Source organism: Belonocnema kinseyi, chromosome 9, assembly GCF_010883055.1.
Source record: "Belonocnema kinseyi isolate 2016_QV_RU_SX_M_011 chromosome 9, B_treatae_v1, whole genome shotgun sequence".
NCBI lineage: Eukaryota > Metazoa > Arthropoda > Insecta > Hymenoptera > Cynipidae > Belonocnema > Belonocnema kinseyi.
In genome coordinates, this window is record NC_046665.1 from 85,118,504 (window position 1) to 85,135,020 (window position 16,517).

The 16,517-nt window shown below is 24.9% G+C and overlaps 1 protein-coding gene and 1 long non-coding RNA gene across 2 annotated transcripts in view; both read left to right on the top strand.

Annotated features, from left to right (window-relative positions):
* The first annotated feature begins 1,964 nt into the window (after positions 1-1,964).
* LOC117180266 lies at positions 1,965-8,065 on the top strand. The gene is made up of 2 exons (XR_004468019.1): positions 1,965-2,251; positions 7,956-8,065. It is a non-coding gene; the product is annotated as an uncharacterized LOC117180266 (long non-coding RNA).
* Positions 8,066-9,765: 1,700 nt separating this feature from the next.
* The window catches only part of LOC117180125 (5-methylcytosine rRNA methyltransferase NSUN4), a 34,258-nt gene continuing 27,506 nt past the window's right edge, over positions 9,766-16,517 (top strand). The window contains exons 1-2 of the mRNA XM_033372469.1: positions 9,766-9,915; positions 13,179-13,358. Of these exons, the coding sequence (XP_033228360.1) occupies positions 9,832-9,915; positions 13,179-13,358 (264 nt within the window). The 5' untranslated portion in view covers positions 9,766-9,831. The remainder of the gene's footprint in view (positions 9,916-13,178; positions 13,359-16,517) is intronic.

A 16,517-nucleotide genomic window follows, 5' to 3' on the forward strand; every position in this document is an offset into this window, starting at 1 on the left:
AATCAAATAAATTTTTGTTTAATATTTAAAGTGTTAAAAATTATTGTTTGAATTTAAAATTAAAATTATACAAAACATTTTACCGACAAATTAATATATAAAAACACGTGTATTAAATTAACATTTCGATTTTTCAGAAGAACTTTTGGGATTTAAAAAATACTATATACATTTTCATCCAAAATATTTTATCCAGAAATATATTTTGTTTTAATTATTATTTTAAATTTAAACAATAATGTTTAAATACTTCAAACATTAAAAAAGTTGTTTCTTTGGTATAAATATTTGATTATTTCAAGTAAAAAAAAATTGTCAAAGAAAAATGCTTTCAGCACTTGTTTATCTTGAAATGTCTTTCTATAATACCTTTTTTTAAAATAAAAAATATGATTTTTCGAGAACATTTTTTTTATAATTAAAAAGACTGTACCGAAAACCTGGATCAAGCTTCAGATCTGAAAAAATTCAGCGATACATACATGTCAAACTTTTCTAACCTTAAAATATTTTTCTACTGCTTTACCGTCATATTTTACGAAGAATGAGAAAACGAGAATTCGACTTCGTAGTACGATGAGGGCAGCACCTCGATAGGGCAGAAAATGTGATGTCCTATATATATAATTCCTCATTCCGATGCCTCGTACCGCATCTACGTTTATAATATCTTTGTAATTACCAACACGTAAGGTTGGGTATTAAGCCCGTGAACTTGGCACCCCAACTCTAAAATATCAGATTTTTTTATATGGAATCGTTTGGTGGTCGTTTGGTGGTGTTTGGTGGTCAACTATGAAGCTTTGGTGGACAAAATTGAAAAAAGTTATTGATTTTTCAAATTTCGGGTGCCAACTTCACGGTGGCATAGCACTTTTTAATATTAAAAAAAAACCTTTTTGGTATCGTTTGGTGGTCGTTTGTTGGTGTTTGGTAGTAATTTCTGAACGTTTGGTGGTCGAAATTAGAGGATATATCGGATCTTTTAGCAAATACATGTGGCCCGTGATGGGACTCTGCGCATGCTTATGCGCATGTGTGATTAGTGCGAAGTTTGAATTTGAAAATGCTCTTTTTCAATGTGAACGCTGTTTGGCAAGCATATTTGTACATAATTGTAGTTTTTAAGTTTTCCAACATTATAGGTTTTATTATTTTTGAAATCTGAACTCTCTTATCATTTTATATTTTAAGTTTTTCGACTTTTAATTACAAGGTAATCTTTGGAAATTGACTCAAAGTCCTGGTTCGGAAAACTTATTAAGGCAATGTACATTGAAATAAGTTCCTTTCCTGTAAACTAAATTAAACAATACTTAAAAAGACAACTGTAACAGAACCATAATTCAGTATCAATTCAGTATCGCGCTCGGTCTTTGTATTTTTCCCACATATTTTACATCTAGTAGAAATTTGAATTAATATTTCTGAACCTATTAAAAAAGTTTTTTTTTCCTTTTTTAGAAAATCTAAAAAATGTTGAAAAGCATATAACTTTTTGATGTTTTATCGAATTTAAAAATATCTCTAGGATAATTTGCAATTCTTTTTCACGCGCATCAGAATATTTGACAAAAATTTCTAAAACTCATAAAAAAAATTTATTCAAATTTTGAAAATCTCAAGTCTTTTTAATTTTTGTGTGATCGAAAAATGTAACTGACATAGTTTCTAAATATATTTGATGTCTAGTGATGAATTTAAATGAAATTTTCTAATCTTTTAGAAAAAAATATATATATCTATATTTATTTTCCATACATTCAAATTTTAAGTCTAAATATGAAAATTATGAAACTATTTTTTTATTAATTTAAAATAATTTTTAAAATAATTCATTTTGATGGAAAAGAAGAAATTCGTTATTATTTTAGATAGTTCTGTTTTTATCTGCAACATTTATCAAACTAGGTTTATCGTCATCATTAATCATCTTCAGTCAACGCACATATCGAGGTAGATTAATTTTTGCACGTTTGAAATTTATTTTGTATGACAATTACATAGATATAGATAACGCAAACGATAATTACACTGAACAGAAGAAGGGTCTACGACAGGTGTTTTTTGAAAGAGTATAGAAGAGGCATCACAACGCTTATTTACAAAAATACTGTAAACACGAAAAGACTTTGCAACTTTCAACATATTCAATAGTGTACATGAAAAAAATGGATGAAACTATCTTCTGTCTTATGCATCACGAATGCTGCATTACTTTGGGCTGCAGTGCATGCATACGATCCATGGGGTGATTATTATAATTCTCAAATTTCAATCGTGTTTGATATAAATTCCCTTTTGCTTATCTGTTGATTAAACAATGTGTCTGATAATTAAGGAAAAAATTTTCAAGTTGCAGTCAATAATTAATGATTGATTGTAGGGCAATTTAACTATAACTCAATTTCAATAAGAAACATGCGGGGTACTTTTTTCTTTTATAGTAGGGCATGAGAGGTATCTAATCTTTGAATAAAGTAAGCTTAGAATGGATTCAATATTATGAGGGATTATGTCATCTAAAAATTACATAAGACTTGAAGATTAATTTGATACCAAAAAAGACGAATTTTGAACAAAATATATAAAATTTCAACTAAAAAGAATAATTTCTTACCAAGAAAGATGAATTCCCATCCAAATACATAACATTTCTATTAAAAATGATATATTTTTAGGTACAAAAATAATTTTAAGATAAAAAACAGTTTTTAATAATATAGCAGTTTAAGTTTCAAATCAAGAGATAAATTTTTAACCAAAAAATACGAATTTTCAACAAAATACATAAAGTTCCAACTAAAAAGATACATTTTAAGAGAATTTTTTTTTAATAAAAAAAAAAAAACGATTTCAAAAACAATAATTCAATTTTCAAAGAGTTAGATGATATTACAATTTAAAAAAATCATTATTTACCAAAATCGACGAATTTTCAACAAAATGTAGAAAATTTCAATTAAAAAAGATGAATTTTAAAATAAAGAAAAATGATTTTGGATCATAAAACAATTTCCAACAAACTAGTTCAATTTTCAAACAATGAGATGAACTTACAATCTTCTTTATTCATAATGTGTCCCCTAAAGGTTTACATGACTTCCATTCCTTACAATCTTTACGCTTCTAATCTAAGCGACTTCCGTTTCCTTTTTCTTGCACTTTTTTATACCTCCATTTGCCTTTTTTCACATGCATTCTTTCATTCTCTCTCATTCCCTCCTCTGGCACCCTCCAACTCCTTCATCCATTCTTCTCCTAATCCATCCTCCCCTAGAATCTTAACCACATTCTCTTGTCAGCTTTCTTTATCTTCCATTCCTCTCCTATATCCTTCCCATACATGCTCCCATGTTTCCTCCTCCCATTCACATATTCTACACTTTCTGTTCTCTTCTTTAACCCAGTACATCCCCTCCCTTACCTCGTTTCCCAATCTAAATCTTGCTATTCTGGTGCACCTTCTCTCTCCCCATCCCTTTTCTAAATACTTTGGCACTCCTTCCTTTTTTATCATCTTATACCATTTATTGTATTTTGATTCCTCAATCATCCCCCATCTTTCTATTAATTGTCTTTCCCTCTCCCTTTTTCCAATTCTTCATAAATTACTCCAGTCCCGTCTTCTATTCCTCTATCATTAAAGAACTCCCTCCTTTCTTCTCCCCATCTCTTTTATTCGATCGCCCTCCGTCTCCTCTCTTCTACCTCCATCAAACACTTTCTCGCCAACTCCCCTCCCTTTCCCTCCCTCAGCTTCGTCTCAAATGTCTATGCCTTCTTTACCGCTCTAATACTTTCAACTAAAAAAGATTCATTTTGATGCATAAAAAAAGTTTGTAACAAAATAGTTAAATTTTAAAATAGAGAGAAGAATTTTCAACCACAAAAAACGGACTTTAAACAAAATACATGAATTTTCACCCAAAAAAGGTTAATTGTCTACCAAAAAAGATGCATTTAAAAAAAAATACATATAAATTTTCAACTAAAAAGATAACTTTTAAGATAAAGAAAATATTTTTTGACTAAATAAAAATAAATTTTGCAATAAAATAGTTCAATTTTCAAATAATGTGATGAATCTTGAATTGAAAAGACTAATTTTTTACTAAAAAAGGCAAATTTTCAAAAAAATACATAAATTTTTAACAAATTACATGAATTTTCAACCAAAAACACGAATTTCCCCGCAAAAATATTTATTTTCTACCAAGAAAACCGAATTTTCAACAGAATAAATAAAAATTCAAGTAAAAAATATCAATTTATAGTCGAGAAAAAGTGTGTCAAACTGAAAAAAATTTCACAAATAAGATCTTTTTTAGCGACGAGTATTTAACCGAAAAAACGAATTTTCAACAAAGTACATAAAATTCGTAAAATTTCAGCTCAAAAGATAAATTTTAAGGTAAAAAAAATTTCAAGCTAAAAAATAATTTTCAACAAAATAGTTAAATTATCAACCATAAAAGACGAATTTTCTACAAAATACATTTCAACCAAGGAGATTCTGCCAAATTGAAGAAGATTGAAGAAGACTACCAAAAAACACGAATTTTTAACAAAATACATCAACTTTAATAAAAAAATATAGCTTTTAACTCTGCTTTTAAGATAAATCAAATAATTTTTGTCTAAAAAAAATGTATCAAAAAATAGTTCTGTTTTCAAACAATGAGATGAATTTTGAATTCAAAGATTAATTTTCCACCGAAAAGGAAATTTTCTAAGAAAATACGTGAATTTTGAACAGAATACCTGAATTTTTAACCAAGAATAATAATTTTCTAAGAAGAAAGATGAGTTTTTAACCAAATATATACAAATTCAAGCAAAAAAGATCAATTTTAAGATAAAAATAGTATATTGTGCTACAAGTGCGAAAAGTGGGCAGTTCCATACGAGTGTGAAGTTAGCTGTACGAGCCAGAGACGAGCCGGAAACGACCCGAAGATGAGCCGATGGCAAATACTGTAAACTTCACAAGAGTTTCAACCGCCTACGTTTAGCTTCTGTAGCAAACGATACTTATTCTAAAAAATGCGGGAAATTTTCTATTTGAGAAACAATAAAAACCAATGTTTTGAAAATTTATGGAAATTTTTGGAAATTTAAGGAAATTTAAGGAAAAAATTCAAAAAATTCTGAAAATTTATGGATAATTTGCTAAATTTAAAAAATGTCCTAAAATTTATGAAAAATTGGCTAAATTTCCAAAATTTTCGGAAATTTATGAAAACTAGCAAATTACCGATAATTTCATATACAATCAGTCTCTCAAGCGACAAATTATAATGAAGTGAGGTTATGATTCCGACAGTCCTGGAAAATAATTTTGACTCGAAATGCGGAAGCGCAACAGCAAGAAGAAATGATCTTACTCAAAGAGCGCAAGCGCAGCAGCTAGAAAAAATCTTTTTATAACTGCTTTTTACCACGGTTTCGGAATTGGTTACTTCACGCACGCAATACATGCGTCGAAAATCAAACATTTCGTGCGTGTGTTAGAAAAATATAATTTTGTACTAAAAAAAAACAATTTTCAACAAAATGGTTCAATGTTCAGAGAGATGGAGTTTCGACGTAAAAAGACGAATTTGTAACAAAGTACATAAAATTTCAACTTAGAAGATAAATTTGAACTATAAAACAATTTTAAACAAAATAATTCAATTTTCAACAAAAATAGACGAATTTTCAACAAAGTACATGAACTTTCAACTAAAAAATAACTTTGAAGATGAAAAAAATAATTTTTGATTGAACAAATTTTTTTCACAAAATAATTCAATTTTTAAACAATGAGACCATTTTTCAATAAAACATCTTAATTCCCTACAAAATACATGGATTCTCAACCAAAAACAAGCATTTTTAATCAAGAAGGTTAATTTTCTACGAAGAAAGACTGTCAAAATTCGTTTCTAAGCGTTCTAGTTCAAGTCTACAAGAATTAGATCTAAGTTTAAGAAAGATATATTAAAAATCATTTCACTGTGTTTTAGAAATATCCCGATATATGTATAGCTAATATACTAGATTAATTTAAACTTGAAAAATATCAATTAATTAATTAATTTTAAATTTTATTGAAATCTAATAAAAGTCACGGTTAAAACTCACGGATCACTTAAAAACAAAAATTCCATAATTTTGTGGATTATATAATTAAAAACAAATTTTTTCTAATAAAAAATTTGTTTAGGACAGTTTTGTAAGCATATAACTTTTTAATTTGCATCGCATGAAGATTCCTTTTAGGATAATTTGCAAGTCGTTTTGTCACATAACAAAAACTTTGACAAAAATTTCTGAGAAGGATAAACATTTTTTTCTAAATTTTTCTTTTTTGTCAAAAATATCTCGTTAAATGAACTTGATCTTCATTTTGAGATCCTAAAAAAGTATATCAAAGGCTGACTTGATTAATAATATCAAATTCCAATTTGCACACAAATAACCGCTTTTTGATGTCTTTCAAAAAGACATTTTCATAGGAAAAATATTTATTTGCATGAAGTTTTCTAGGTTGTAAGATTCCAGTTTATACATAAATGTATGATAACATAGAACGTTCTCTTCTACCTGAATATGGAATTTCTAAAATTCCGAAGGCGAAAGTTGATTCTTAGGATGCACATGACAACTGGAACGATCATCTTTTTAGTTTTTAGAATTTCAAATTTTTTCATTATGTATTTAAAATATTTAAATATATATATTTAAATATTTGAATATTTAAAACTATATTATTGAAAAGAATTCAAAATGAATCATTTTTAATTATGAAGGAATCCGAAATCAACAACGTTATTGTCTTCAAATTTCAAAGCATTTGAAGATCTTGATGTTTTAAATTAACACTTGAGAAATTGAAGGTTTACGAATGAATTTTGAATTTTTTTGGTCATATATAACTGTCTGAAATATTTATTTTTGGAAGATTAAAATTTTTTATTTTATTTAGATACAAAAAATTATACAAGAAGCAAGTATATGAGCATTACCAATAGTTTTTTTATTATCAGCTATTATAAGTCAAACTAGTTTTATCGTCATCATTAATCTTCTTCAGTCAACGCACATGTCGAGGTAGATTAATTTTTGCAAGTTTTAAATTTATTCGTTGTGATACATACATTTATATATAGAGAGAGATAAGACAAAAGATAATTACACTGTACCGAAGAAGGGGTGATACGGGGCTTTTTGAAATAGTGTACGAAAGAAATGTATAATAAAAAAAATCTAACCTTGAAAAATCTGCAATTTTCAACATATTCAATACTGTACGTAAACAGAAAAATTATGAAGCTGTCTTCTGTCTTGTGCGATTTTCCGGTGAATATTATAATTCTCAAATTCCAAACATGTTTTTTATAAAGACCTTTTTTTTATCTGTTGATTACAAAATGTGTCTCATCATTTAAGAAAATGTTGTCAATTTGCAGTCAATGAATAATTAATGATTGTTAATAGGGCAATTTAATTGGCAAGTTTCTAGGAAAGTATTGCCAAAAGAGAAATGATTGTTTAAAATTTTTTAAAAATAAAATTTGAAATAATAATAAATTCTGTATGTTTTTGGGTCCAAGTTAAAGTCAACTAAGGCTGGAGTAACAAATTTGAAAAATTAAATTTTTTCTGCTGAGAAATAATAAGCAGTGATGTGTGTATATAAATTGTTTAAAATTTACATTTATGATTGGTATTACTTACTTTATACAAATAAGACGACTTTGAATTTTTACAACTTTTTTGTTTCAACTTTAACTTTCTGCACAATGCAAGAAAAACATTGTACAATTATACTGACATTTGCTGTGATTCTACAGAAATTACATTTTACAATGAGTCCAATAAACTTTTAAAAAATTTAATATTTATTATGTTTATAACAAATAATTTAGAAGTAGTTTAATTTGCAGAAATGCGTTTCTAATTTGCAGGAAATTGGGGTGGTAGAAAGCGCCGTCAACTCTAAAAGAAAATGAGCCACGCCAGTTTGAAACCTTTCTTGGAATAACAGAATAAACATAAATAAAGAAAAATATTGAAAGAATATTTGAATCTTTTTATTCCGCCATAAATCTTCAATAATTCTTAAACAAAAATGATTAAAGTGACACAAATACTTAAGTTTTCATACACATGAATTTTCAACTAAGAATAACAAATTTCTATAAAAAAATCAATTTTCAAAAACAAGTGGAAAAGCTCAATTTTCACCCAATAAAACTTTTTTTTTTTAAGTTATTTTTCAATTAAAAAACGAATTTTAAACCAAAAATAGATTAGTTTAATTTTCAGTAAATAAAATAAACTTTCAAACAAATAAAATAAATTATCAACCAGTTAGTTAAATTTTCAACCAAGCCGATGAATGTCCAACGAAGAAGATTAAATTTCTATCAAAAATACCAATTTTCCATAAAAAATGTAATAGTTAAATTTTCAGTAAAAAAATAATTTTCAACTAAAGTGATTAATCTTCAACCAAAAAAATTATTTTTGAACCAAATACTTAAATTTTCTACCCACAAGATTAATTTTTTATAAAAAAGTGACAAAGCTAATTTTACAACCAATTTAATTATTTTTGGAAAAGAAAAAAGAATTTTCAATAAAGAAATGAATTTTTAAGCAAGAATAGGATAATTTAATTTTCAGTCAATAACATTAATTTTCAAACAAATCAAATTAATTTCCAACCAATTAGATGAATTTCCGACCAATAAGATTCAATTTCTATCAAAAAGATCAATATTCCATAAAAAATGTAATAGTTAAAAAAAAAGTGAAAAAGCTCAATTTTCAACTATCAAAGCTATTTTTGGATAAAAAATGAATGTTCAATAAATAATTAATTTTTAAACAAATAAAATTAATTTTCAAGCAAGCAGATAAATGTCCAACCAAAAATAGATAAGTTCAATTTTGATAAATTTTCCAAAACTATTACAAATTTTGATAATAAAAAGTGTAATAAGTTATATTTCGAACAAAGAATATTTTTTTCAATTTTGATCAATTTTCCAAAACAATTAAAAATTTTGATAATAAAAAGTGTAATAAGTTATATTTCGAACAAAAAATATTTTAATTATCAATCAAAAACAGAGTTTTTGAATCAACAAAAAATTTTAACAAAAGAAAATCGAATTTTCAACATAGAAAGATTTTTCAGCCAATAAAGAAAAATTTTATCCTGTAATGTTAAATTTTCAACTTGAAAAGAAGAATTTTCTTCAAAAGAGTTACCCAATTTTAAAAATATGATTTTTTTTACCAAAATACTAATTTTCTACCATACAGGGAAATTTTTGACTAAAAAAGATGAATTATAAAGTAATGAAAAAAAAATTTTCGACTAAAAATTTGAATTTTCGATCAGAACGATGATCTTTTCACCGAAAAAATAAATTATCTTACCAAAAAAGACGTATTAAAAAAAAAACATTAATTTTCAGCTAAAAACTTAAAAAAAGTTTGTTTAAAAGTATGTTTAAAAAATTTGATTTTTTTAAACCGATCATATCTCGATTTTCAAAAATAGTTGACTATTTTTGATAAAAAATTACTTTCTAAGAAAGTTGTTGAAATTTCAATATAATAATGAAAATGCATGATGAATATTCAACAAAAAAATTATAAATATACGTTCGTAAAGACTGTAATTGAGATTTGTTTAAAAAGTTCACGCATGCGCACATGTACAGGGCTCTGTTTTTCTAACCTAAAAATCCCACGTTTAGTGCGTTTGGCAATTGTGGACTTGGTGGAAAATGTTCATTTTAAATAGTAATTAACTATATAAACGCTACAATGACGCAAGTATTTGTTAGATTAAGATTGACAAGTACTTTTGCATTGTCTGCAAGATTTAAAGGCCATCGTGCTGATCACTGGGTATGTTAATTGAATGTTTATTTATATGCCGGTCATGTTTTTATGTATACATGAGCTGTTCAACTTAAATTTCTTTCTGTACTTGCTATTGACAGTAATTTAAATACAATTTTATGATAAATAATAATTTTTTTAGTTCATAACAATAAATGTTCACTGAAAAATGTCAATTCGCATAATTATGAAATAATTGAAAGGTTATACTTTGATTAACGACATTTCAAATGTTTCGAAATATTTCAAAAAAATATCGTTCTCAAAATGTTGTAAAAATTATATTTTCACCTTTTTCTTTTAATCCTCCTATACTTCTTAAATTCTTAATCATGTTTGTGCTTAAATATTTTTTTATGTCGATTGTCAGTGTTAGCAATTACAGATTTTTTGTCAAAAATAAACTAATGTTACTTTTCTACGAAAAAGGACCAATTTTCTACCTAGAATATTAATTTTCTACAACGAAAGACGAATTTTCAACCAAATACATAATATTGCAATTTAAAAAGATATCTTTAAGATAAAAAACAAATCATTTTTCGTTACAAACAAAAAGAATTTTCAAACCATGAAATAAAATTTAATCCAGAAAATTAATTTTCTACCATAAAAGACGAATTTTGGACAAAATAATTTCACTTTAAATCAAAAAGATTAATTTTTAACCGCATAATTAATTTTTCAAACAAAGAGGCAAATTTTCAAGCACCATCCAAATTTTGCAATAAAGTGCATGAATTTTCAACCAAAAAAATATAATTTTCTATCAAGAAAGACGAATTTTCAACAAAATATATGAACTAGCAACTAAAAAAGATTAAATTTAAGATAAAAGGAATAATTTCGGACTGAAAAACAACTTTCAACAACATAATTCAATTCTTAACAAATATATAATCAAAAAGAGACAAATCTTCAACAAAATAGTTTCACTTTTAACCAAAAAGATGAATTTTCAACCGACTAGATTATTTTTCTTCTAAGAGAGACGAATTTTCAATAAAATATATAAACTTTCGACTAAAAAAGATGAATTTTAAGACAAAAAAAAGTTGGATTAAAAAACAATTTTCAGCGACATAGGTAATTAAATTTTTAAACAAACAGATGGTATTCCATCCAAGAGGTTTAATTTTTTTTATCCAAAAAAGACAAATTTTCAATAGAATAAATGAATTTTGAACCAAAAAGATAAATTTTAGGATAAAAAATAATTTGCGTCTAAAACAATTTTTGACAAAATAATTCAGATTTCATATAAAGAAATGAATTTTCTATCAATAAAGATGAATTTTTAAAGTGAAAAAAAATAATTTTGATGTACAAAAAAAATTCGTAAAAAAATAGTTCATTTTTCAAAGAAAGTGGTGAATTTTTAACAAAAATAAATTTTTCAATAAAGTGCATGAATTTTCAACGAAAAAAGATTCATTTTTCGCCAAGGAAACGAATTTTCAACCGAATAAATCAACTTTTAATTGAAAGAGATCAAGTTTAAGATAAAAAAAATTTTTGGACTAAAAAAGCCATTTTTAATTACAGAATTCAATTTTGAAACAAAGAAATGATATTCCATTCAAGAGGGTTAATTTTTTTTGTCCAAAAAAGACCAATTTTCAACAGAATAACTGAACTTTGAACCAAAAAGATCAATTTTAGTATAAAAAAAAATAATTTTTGTCTAAAACAATTTTGAACAAAATAATTCAATTTTTATACAAAGAAATGAATTTTTTACCAATAAAGATGAATTTTGAACTGAAAAATAAATAAAATGTAAGGTGAAAAAAATAATTTTGATCTACAAACAAAATTTTTAACAAAATAGTTCATTTTTCGAAGAAACTGGTGAACTTTCAACGAAAATAAATTTTTTAATAAAGTAAATGAATTTTTAAAGAAAAATGATTCATTTTCCATCAAGAAAACGAATTTTTAACCAAAAAGAAAAATTTTAGCAAAAAAAATATTGGGCTAAAAAAGAATTTTTAACAAAATAATTTAATTTACATACACAAATTAATGAATTTACAACCAAGAAAAATAATTTTCTATAAAAAAATTCAACAAAATACATTCATTTTTAACAAAGAAGTCGAATTTTAAACCAAGAACGTAGAAAAGTAACTTTTAAAAAATTCTTTTTTGCTTAAATTTTCAACTATTTGCTTATAAACTCATCTTTTTAGCAGAAATTGAATCTTTTTTGTTAAAAAATGTAATTCTTTCGTTGATAATTAGACTATTTTGTTGAACATTCATCTTTTTGTGTTGAAATCTCATCCCTTTGGTTGAAAATTGACTAATTTTATTGAAAATTTGTAATTTTTTATAGAAAATTACTATCTTTGCTTGGAAATTCATGTACTTTGTTGAAAATCTTTTTTTTTCATAAAATTAATCTTCTGGATTGAAAATCCATTCCTTTTTTTGAAAATTGAATTATTAGGTTCAAAATTGTTTGTTTTTTTACCAATATTATTTTTGTATCATAAATTTTTTTCTAGTTGAAAGCTTATGTATTTCGTTGAAAATTCGTCTCCCTTGGTAGAAAATTGATCTTCTTGGTTTAAAATTCATCTTTTTGGTTGGAAATTCAACTATCTGGTTAAAAATTCATCTATTTTCTTAAAAATTCAATATTTTTACTTGAAGTGTGAGGAGTTTGAAGTTTTTTAAATCAAATCAATAGTAGAACCTATGCATTAATTTTATTTTAAATGATTTATTCTCGTATTTTTCTGAAAAATCTCTTTATATTCCGTATTTTTAAAGTATTTATACCTGTTTCAAACTGTTGACAGAATTTTCTTATTTCACAATTTAAAAAGAAAAAATAAATAAAAATATCAACCCCAAGTTTAATATTGAATTATTCTGTAATTATTCAGAATTAAAAATAATAAAAGCATTAGTTTTGAGCCCAAACAACGGATCTGAAAGGAAAATATAGTATTTTCCTTCATTCCATAAAAAATGCACAAAAGAAGCTGTTATGTAGGAGAAATTGTACTCTGAAAAATGGAAGACAGAATTGCAAATTTTTCTTTTCTAAAAGCATCTCAGTTTTCTTTGAAATAACTAAAAGTTGGCACAATTCGCAGCGGTATTTTTTCTGCAAATATAGATGTAATTTTCAAGTAATATTCAAAAAACATAAGAATATTTTTGTTTTTCATTTTAATTTTCTCATTATCACACTAAAAAAATGTATGAAATTGTTGAAAATATAATTTAAACATAATTTACAACTTTCTGTTGTATAGTCGTCCAAGGCGAAGAAAAAACCAAAGGATAAAGCGCTGGATCATTTCGATGATTTTTATCAATCCGTTTACGGAAAAGGATGGCCTGACATAAGAGAAGCTCTTCTCCAGGAAAAAAGCAAATACCTTGCAGTAGTTAATAATTTCAGTGACAGTGAAAGAGTACGTGAAGAGTTAGAGGTATAAACTTCAATTTACTATCAAATAAAATAAAATAATTAAATTAATTATAGGGGAAAACTAGAAATCAGGGAAAAGTCAGGGATTTTTAAGAAAAACAATAGCAAAAGTCAGAAAATTTCTGTAAGAAGCATTTTAAGTAACTATAAAAAAATCACTTTTTTAAATCCTTTTTAATCACTTTTTTCAGATAAAATCGTTAGTCACTTTTAAAAATAAAAAGATCACTTTAGTCACATTTCTTTCAATAAATTAACAACAATTGAATACAGGCCTGTACTTTTTTAGAGTATTTTAAAAGATTCCAAGAAATTTGTAATATATTTCAAAAATTTGAAGCGAGTTCACAGGATTTGTAAGATTTTAGAGTTTTTTTTTTAATTCCACGAAAATATTTTCGGGTAATTAAACAAAATTTTGAAAAATTGTAAATATATTTCAATAATTGGAAGGAATTTTAAATGATTTTAGGATATTTTTAATATATTCCAGGAATTTTCAATAGTTTAAAATTTTTTCCAGGGATTTCAAAGAATTTATAATATTCTAGGGTATTTTTAAAGATTCCAAAGCGTTTTTTAAACATTAAAAAATTTTCATGGAATTTCCAATAATTTAAGTGATTTTAAGGGATTTAAACAAAGTTTCATGGCGTTTAAAAAATTTTGGAAGATATGAAACGATATTTTAAAGGATATCTAAGAAAATTCTAAAGGATTTTATAATATGTTTGAGGATTTCAATAATTTTAAGAAATTTTAAACGTTCTCAAGATAGATTTTCCAGAATTTCAGAAAATATCTTCAGATTTCGTGCAATTTGACGGTATTTTATAATATTTTAATAGATTTTAAAGTAATTTATTCACAGGTGATACCAACCATTTTTGGATATTTAAACATTTTCAAAAGAATTTGAAAGATTTTAAGTTATTTTTTAAAATTCCGATTTTTTTAAGCTCTTAAAAGTTTGAAGGGATTTCAAAAGATTCCAGGGGGGTTTAAATAGTTTTTGGGTTTTTAGTATTACCGATAAGATTTAAAAAACTTTTAAAAGTTCCAAGAGATTTCAAAAGATTTCAAAGGTTTTAAAATATATATTTGTTTAATTTCATTGAAATTTTTCATGGGTTTTAAAGGATTTTAATGTATTTTTCAAACATCCCAGGAATTCTCAACAGCTTTAAAATAAAAAGTTTGAAGAGATTTCAAAGGATTTGGAATATTTTTGGATATTTCAAAATATTTGATCAAATTTTGAATGAATTTCAATTATTTTTAAAGATTCTAAATGATTTTAAATATTTTAGGGTAGTTTTATATATTCCAAAGAATTTTTTCAGAGCATTTAATAGTGTTAAGGGATTTCAAGAGATTTCAAAGGATTTGGAATATTTTGGTATATTTCAAAAGATTTCATAACACTTTTAATAGATTTGAATCATTTTAAAAGATTCCACGGTATTTGAGGCATTTTAGGGGATTTTTTTAAATTCAAAATAATTTTTTCAAAGATTTTAAAGGTTTCAAAGGATTTCAAAACATTTCAAAAGATTTGAAATATTTTCGGATTGTTTAAAAGATTTCCGAAAAATAGTTAATATATTTCAATAGTTTGAAGGGATTTAAAAGGATTTTATGGTATTTTAAAAAGATCCAACGAATTTTCAACAACTTTAAAAAGTTTCAAGGGACTCCAAGAGAAAGGATTTTTAATCTTTTAGGACATTTTTAAAGATTAAAAAAAAGTTTCTTGGCGTTTAAAGAATTGTGAAAGATATGGAACAATATTTTAAAGTTATTTAAAAAGATTCTAAAGGCGTTTATAAGATTTTGGAGGATTTATATAATTTTAAGAGATTACAAAAAAAAACCATTTAAGGAATTTCAATACATTGTAAAGAATTTTATAAAATATTTTCAAATTTCATGCAATTTCACAGAATTTTGTAATATTTTAATGGATTTTAAAGAATTTATTCACAAGGATTGAGGGATTCCGAAAGATTTCAAATATTTCAAGGTATTATCAAAGATTTAAAAGATTTTTGGCTATTGAAAATTTTTCCAAGGAATTTTTAATTGATTTCAATAATTTGAAAGAATTTTAAAGAATTTTGAAGATGGTATTTGGTATTTTAAATAATTCCGATGAAATTTTTAAAACTTATTAAAGTTTCAAAGGATTTAAAAGTATCTCAAAGGATTTGAAATGTTATTGGGTTTTGTTAAAGTTTACAAAAAATTTTCAATCGATTTTTATAATTTGAAAGGATTTCAAAGGTTTTTAAGTTATTTTTAAAACATCTCAGGAATTCTCAAAAGTTTTGGAAAGTTTTAAGAGATTTCAAAGGATTTGCAATACTTTGGTATATTTCAAAAGATTTTATAGAATTTTTAATAGATTTCAATCATTTTAGAAGATTCGAAACAATTTGAAACATTTTAGGGTATTTTTATAAATTCCAAAGAAATTTTTCAGAGCTTTTGAAAGTTTCAAGGGGTCATTTTTGAGACATTTCAAAATTTTCAAGGAAATCCCCAAAATTCGAATGATATTTAGGAATGTAAAGCAATTTTAATGGGGTTTTCAAAGAATATACTAAAATTTCGGAAGGTATAGAACAATTTTATGGAGTCCTTAAAGTTTTAAGATATTTTAAAAGATCCCAAGGGATTTTATGAGATTTCTGAAGATTTCAATGATCTTAAGGGATTTTAAATGCTCTCAAAATATATTAAAAAATTTCCTGGTATTTTAGTGAATATCAGATTTCATGTAAAGTCACGGGATTTTATAATATTTTAATTTATTTCAAATAATTTATTCACAAAAATTGATATATTTTGTAATATTTAAAAGATTTTGAAATGTTTCAAGGTATTTCCAAAAATTTTAAAGAATTTTAGGTTCCTTTGAGAAAACTTCAAATTATTTTCAAGAGCGTTAAAAAATTTTAAAGGGTTTTAAATATCTTAGAGTTGGTTTAAAAATATATTTTAATTCCAAGGAATTTATAATTGATTTCAATCATTTGTAAGGATTTCAAAGTATTTAAATTATTTTAGGGTATTTTAAAAGATTCGAATGAATTTTAAGATGATTGTAGTAATTTAAATGGGTTTCAAATGATTAAAAAAATTTTAGAGTATGCTTAAA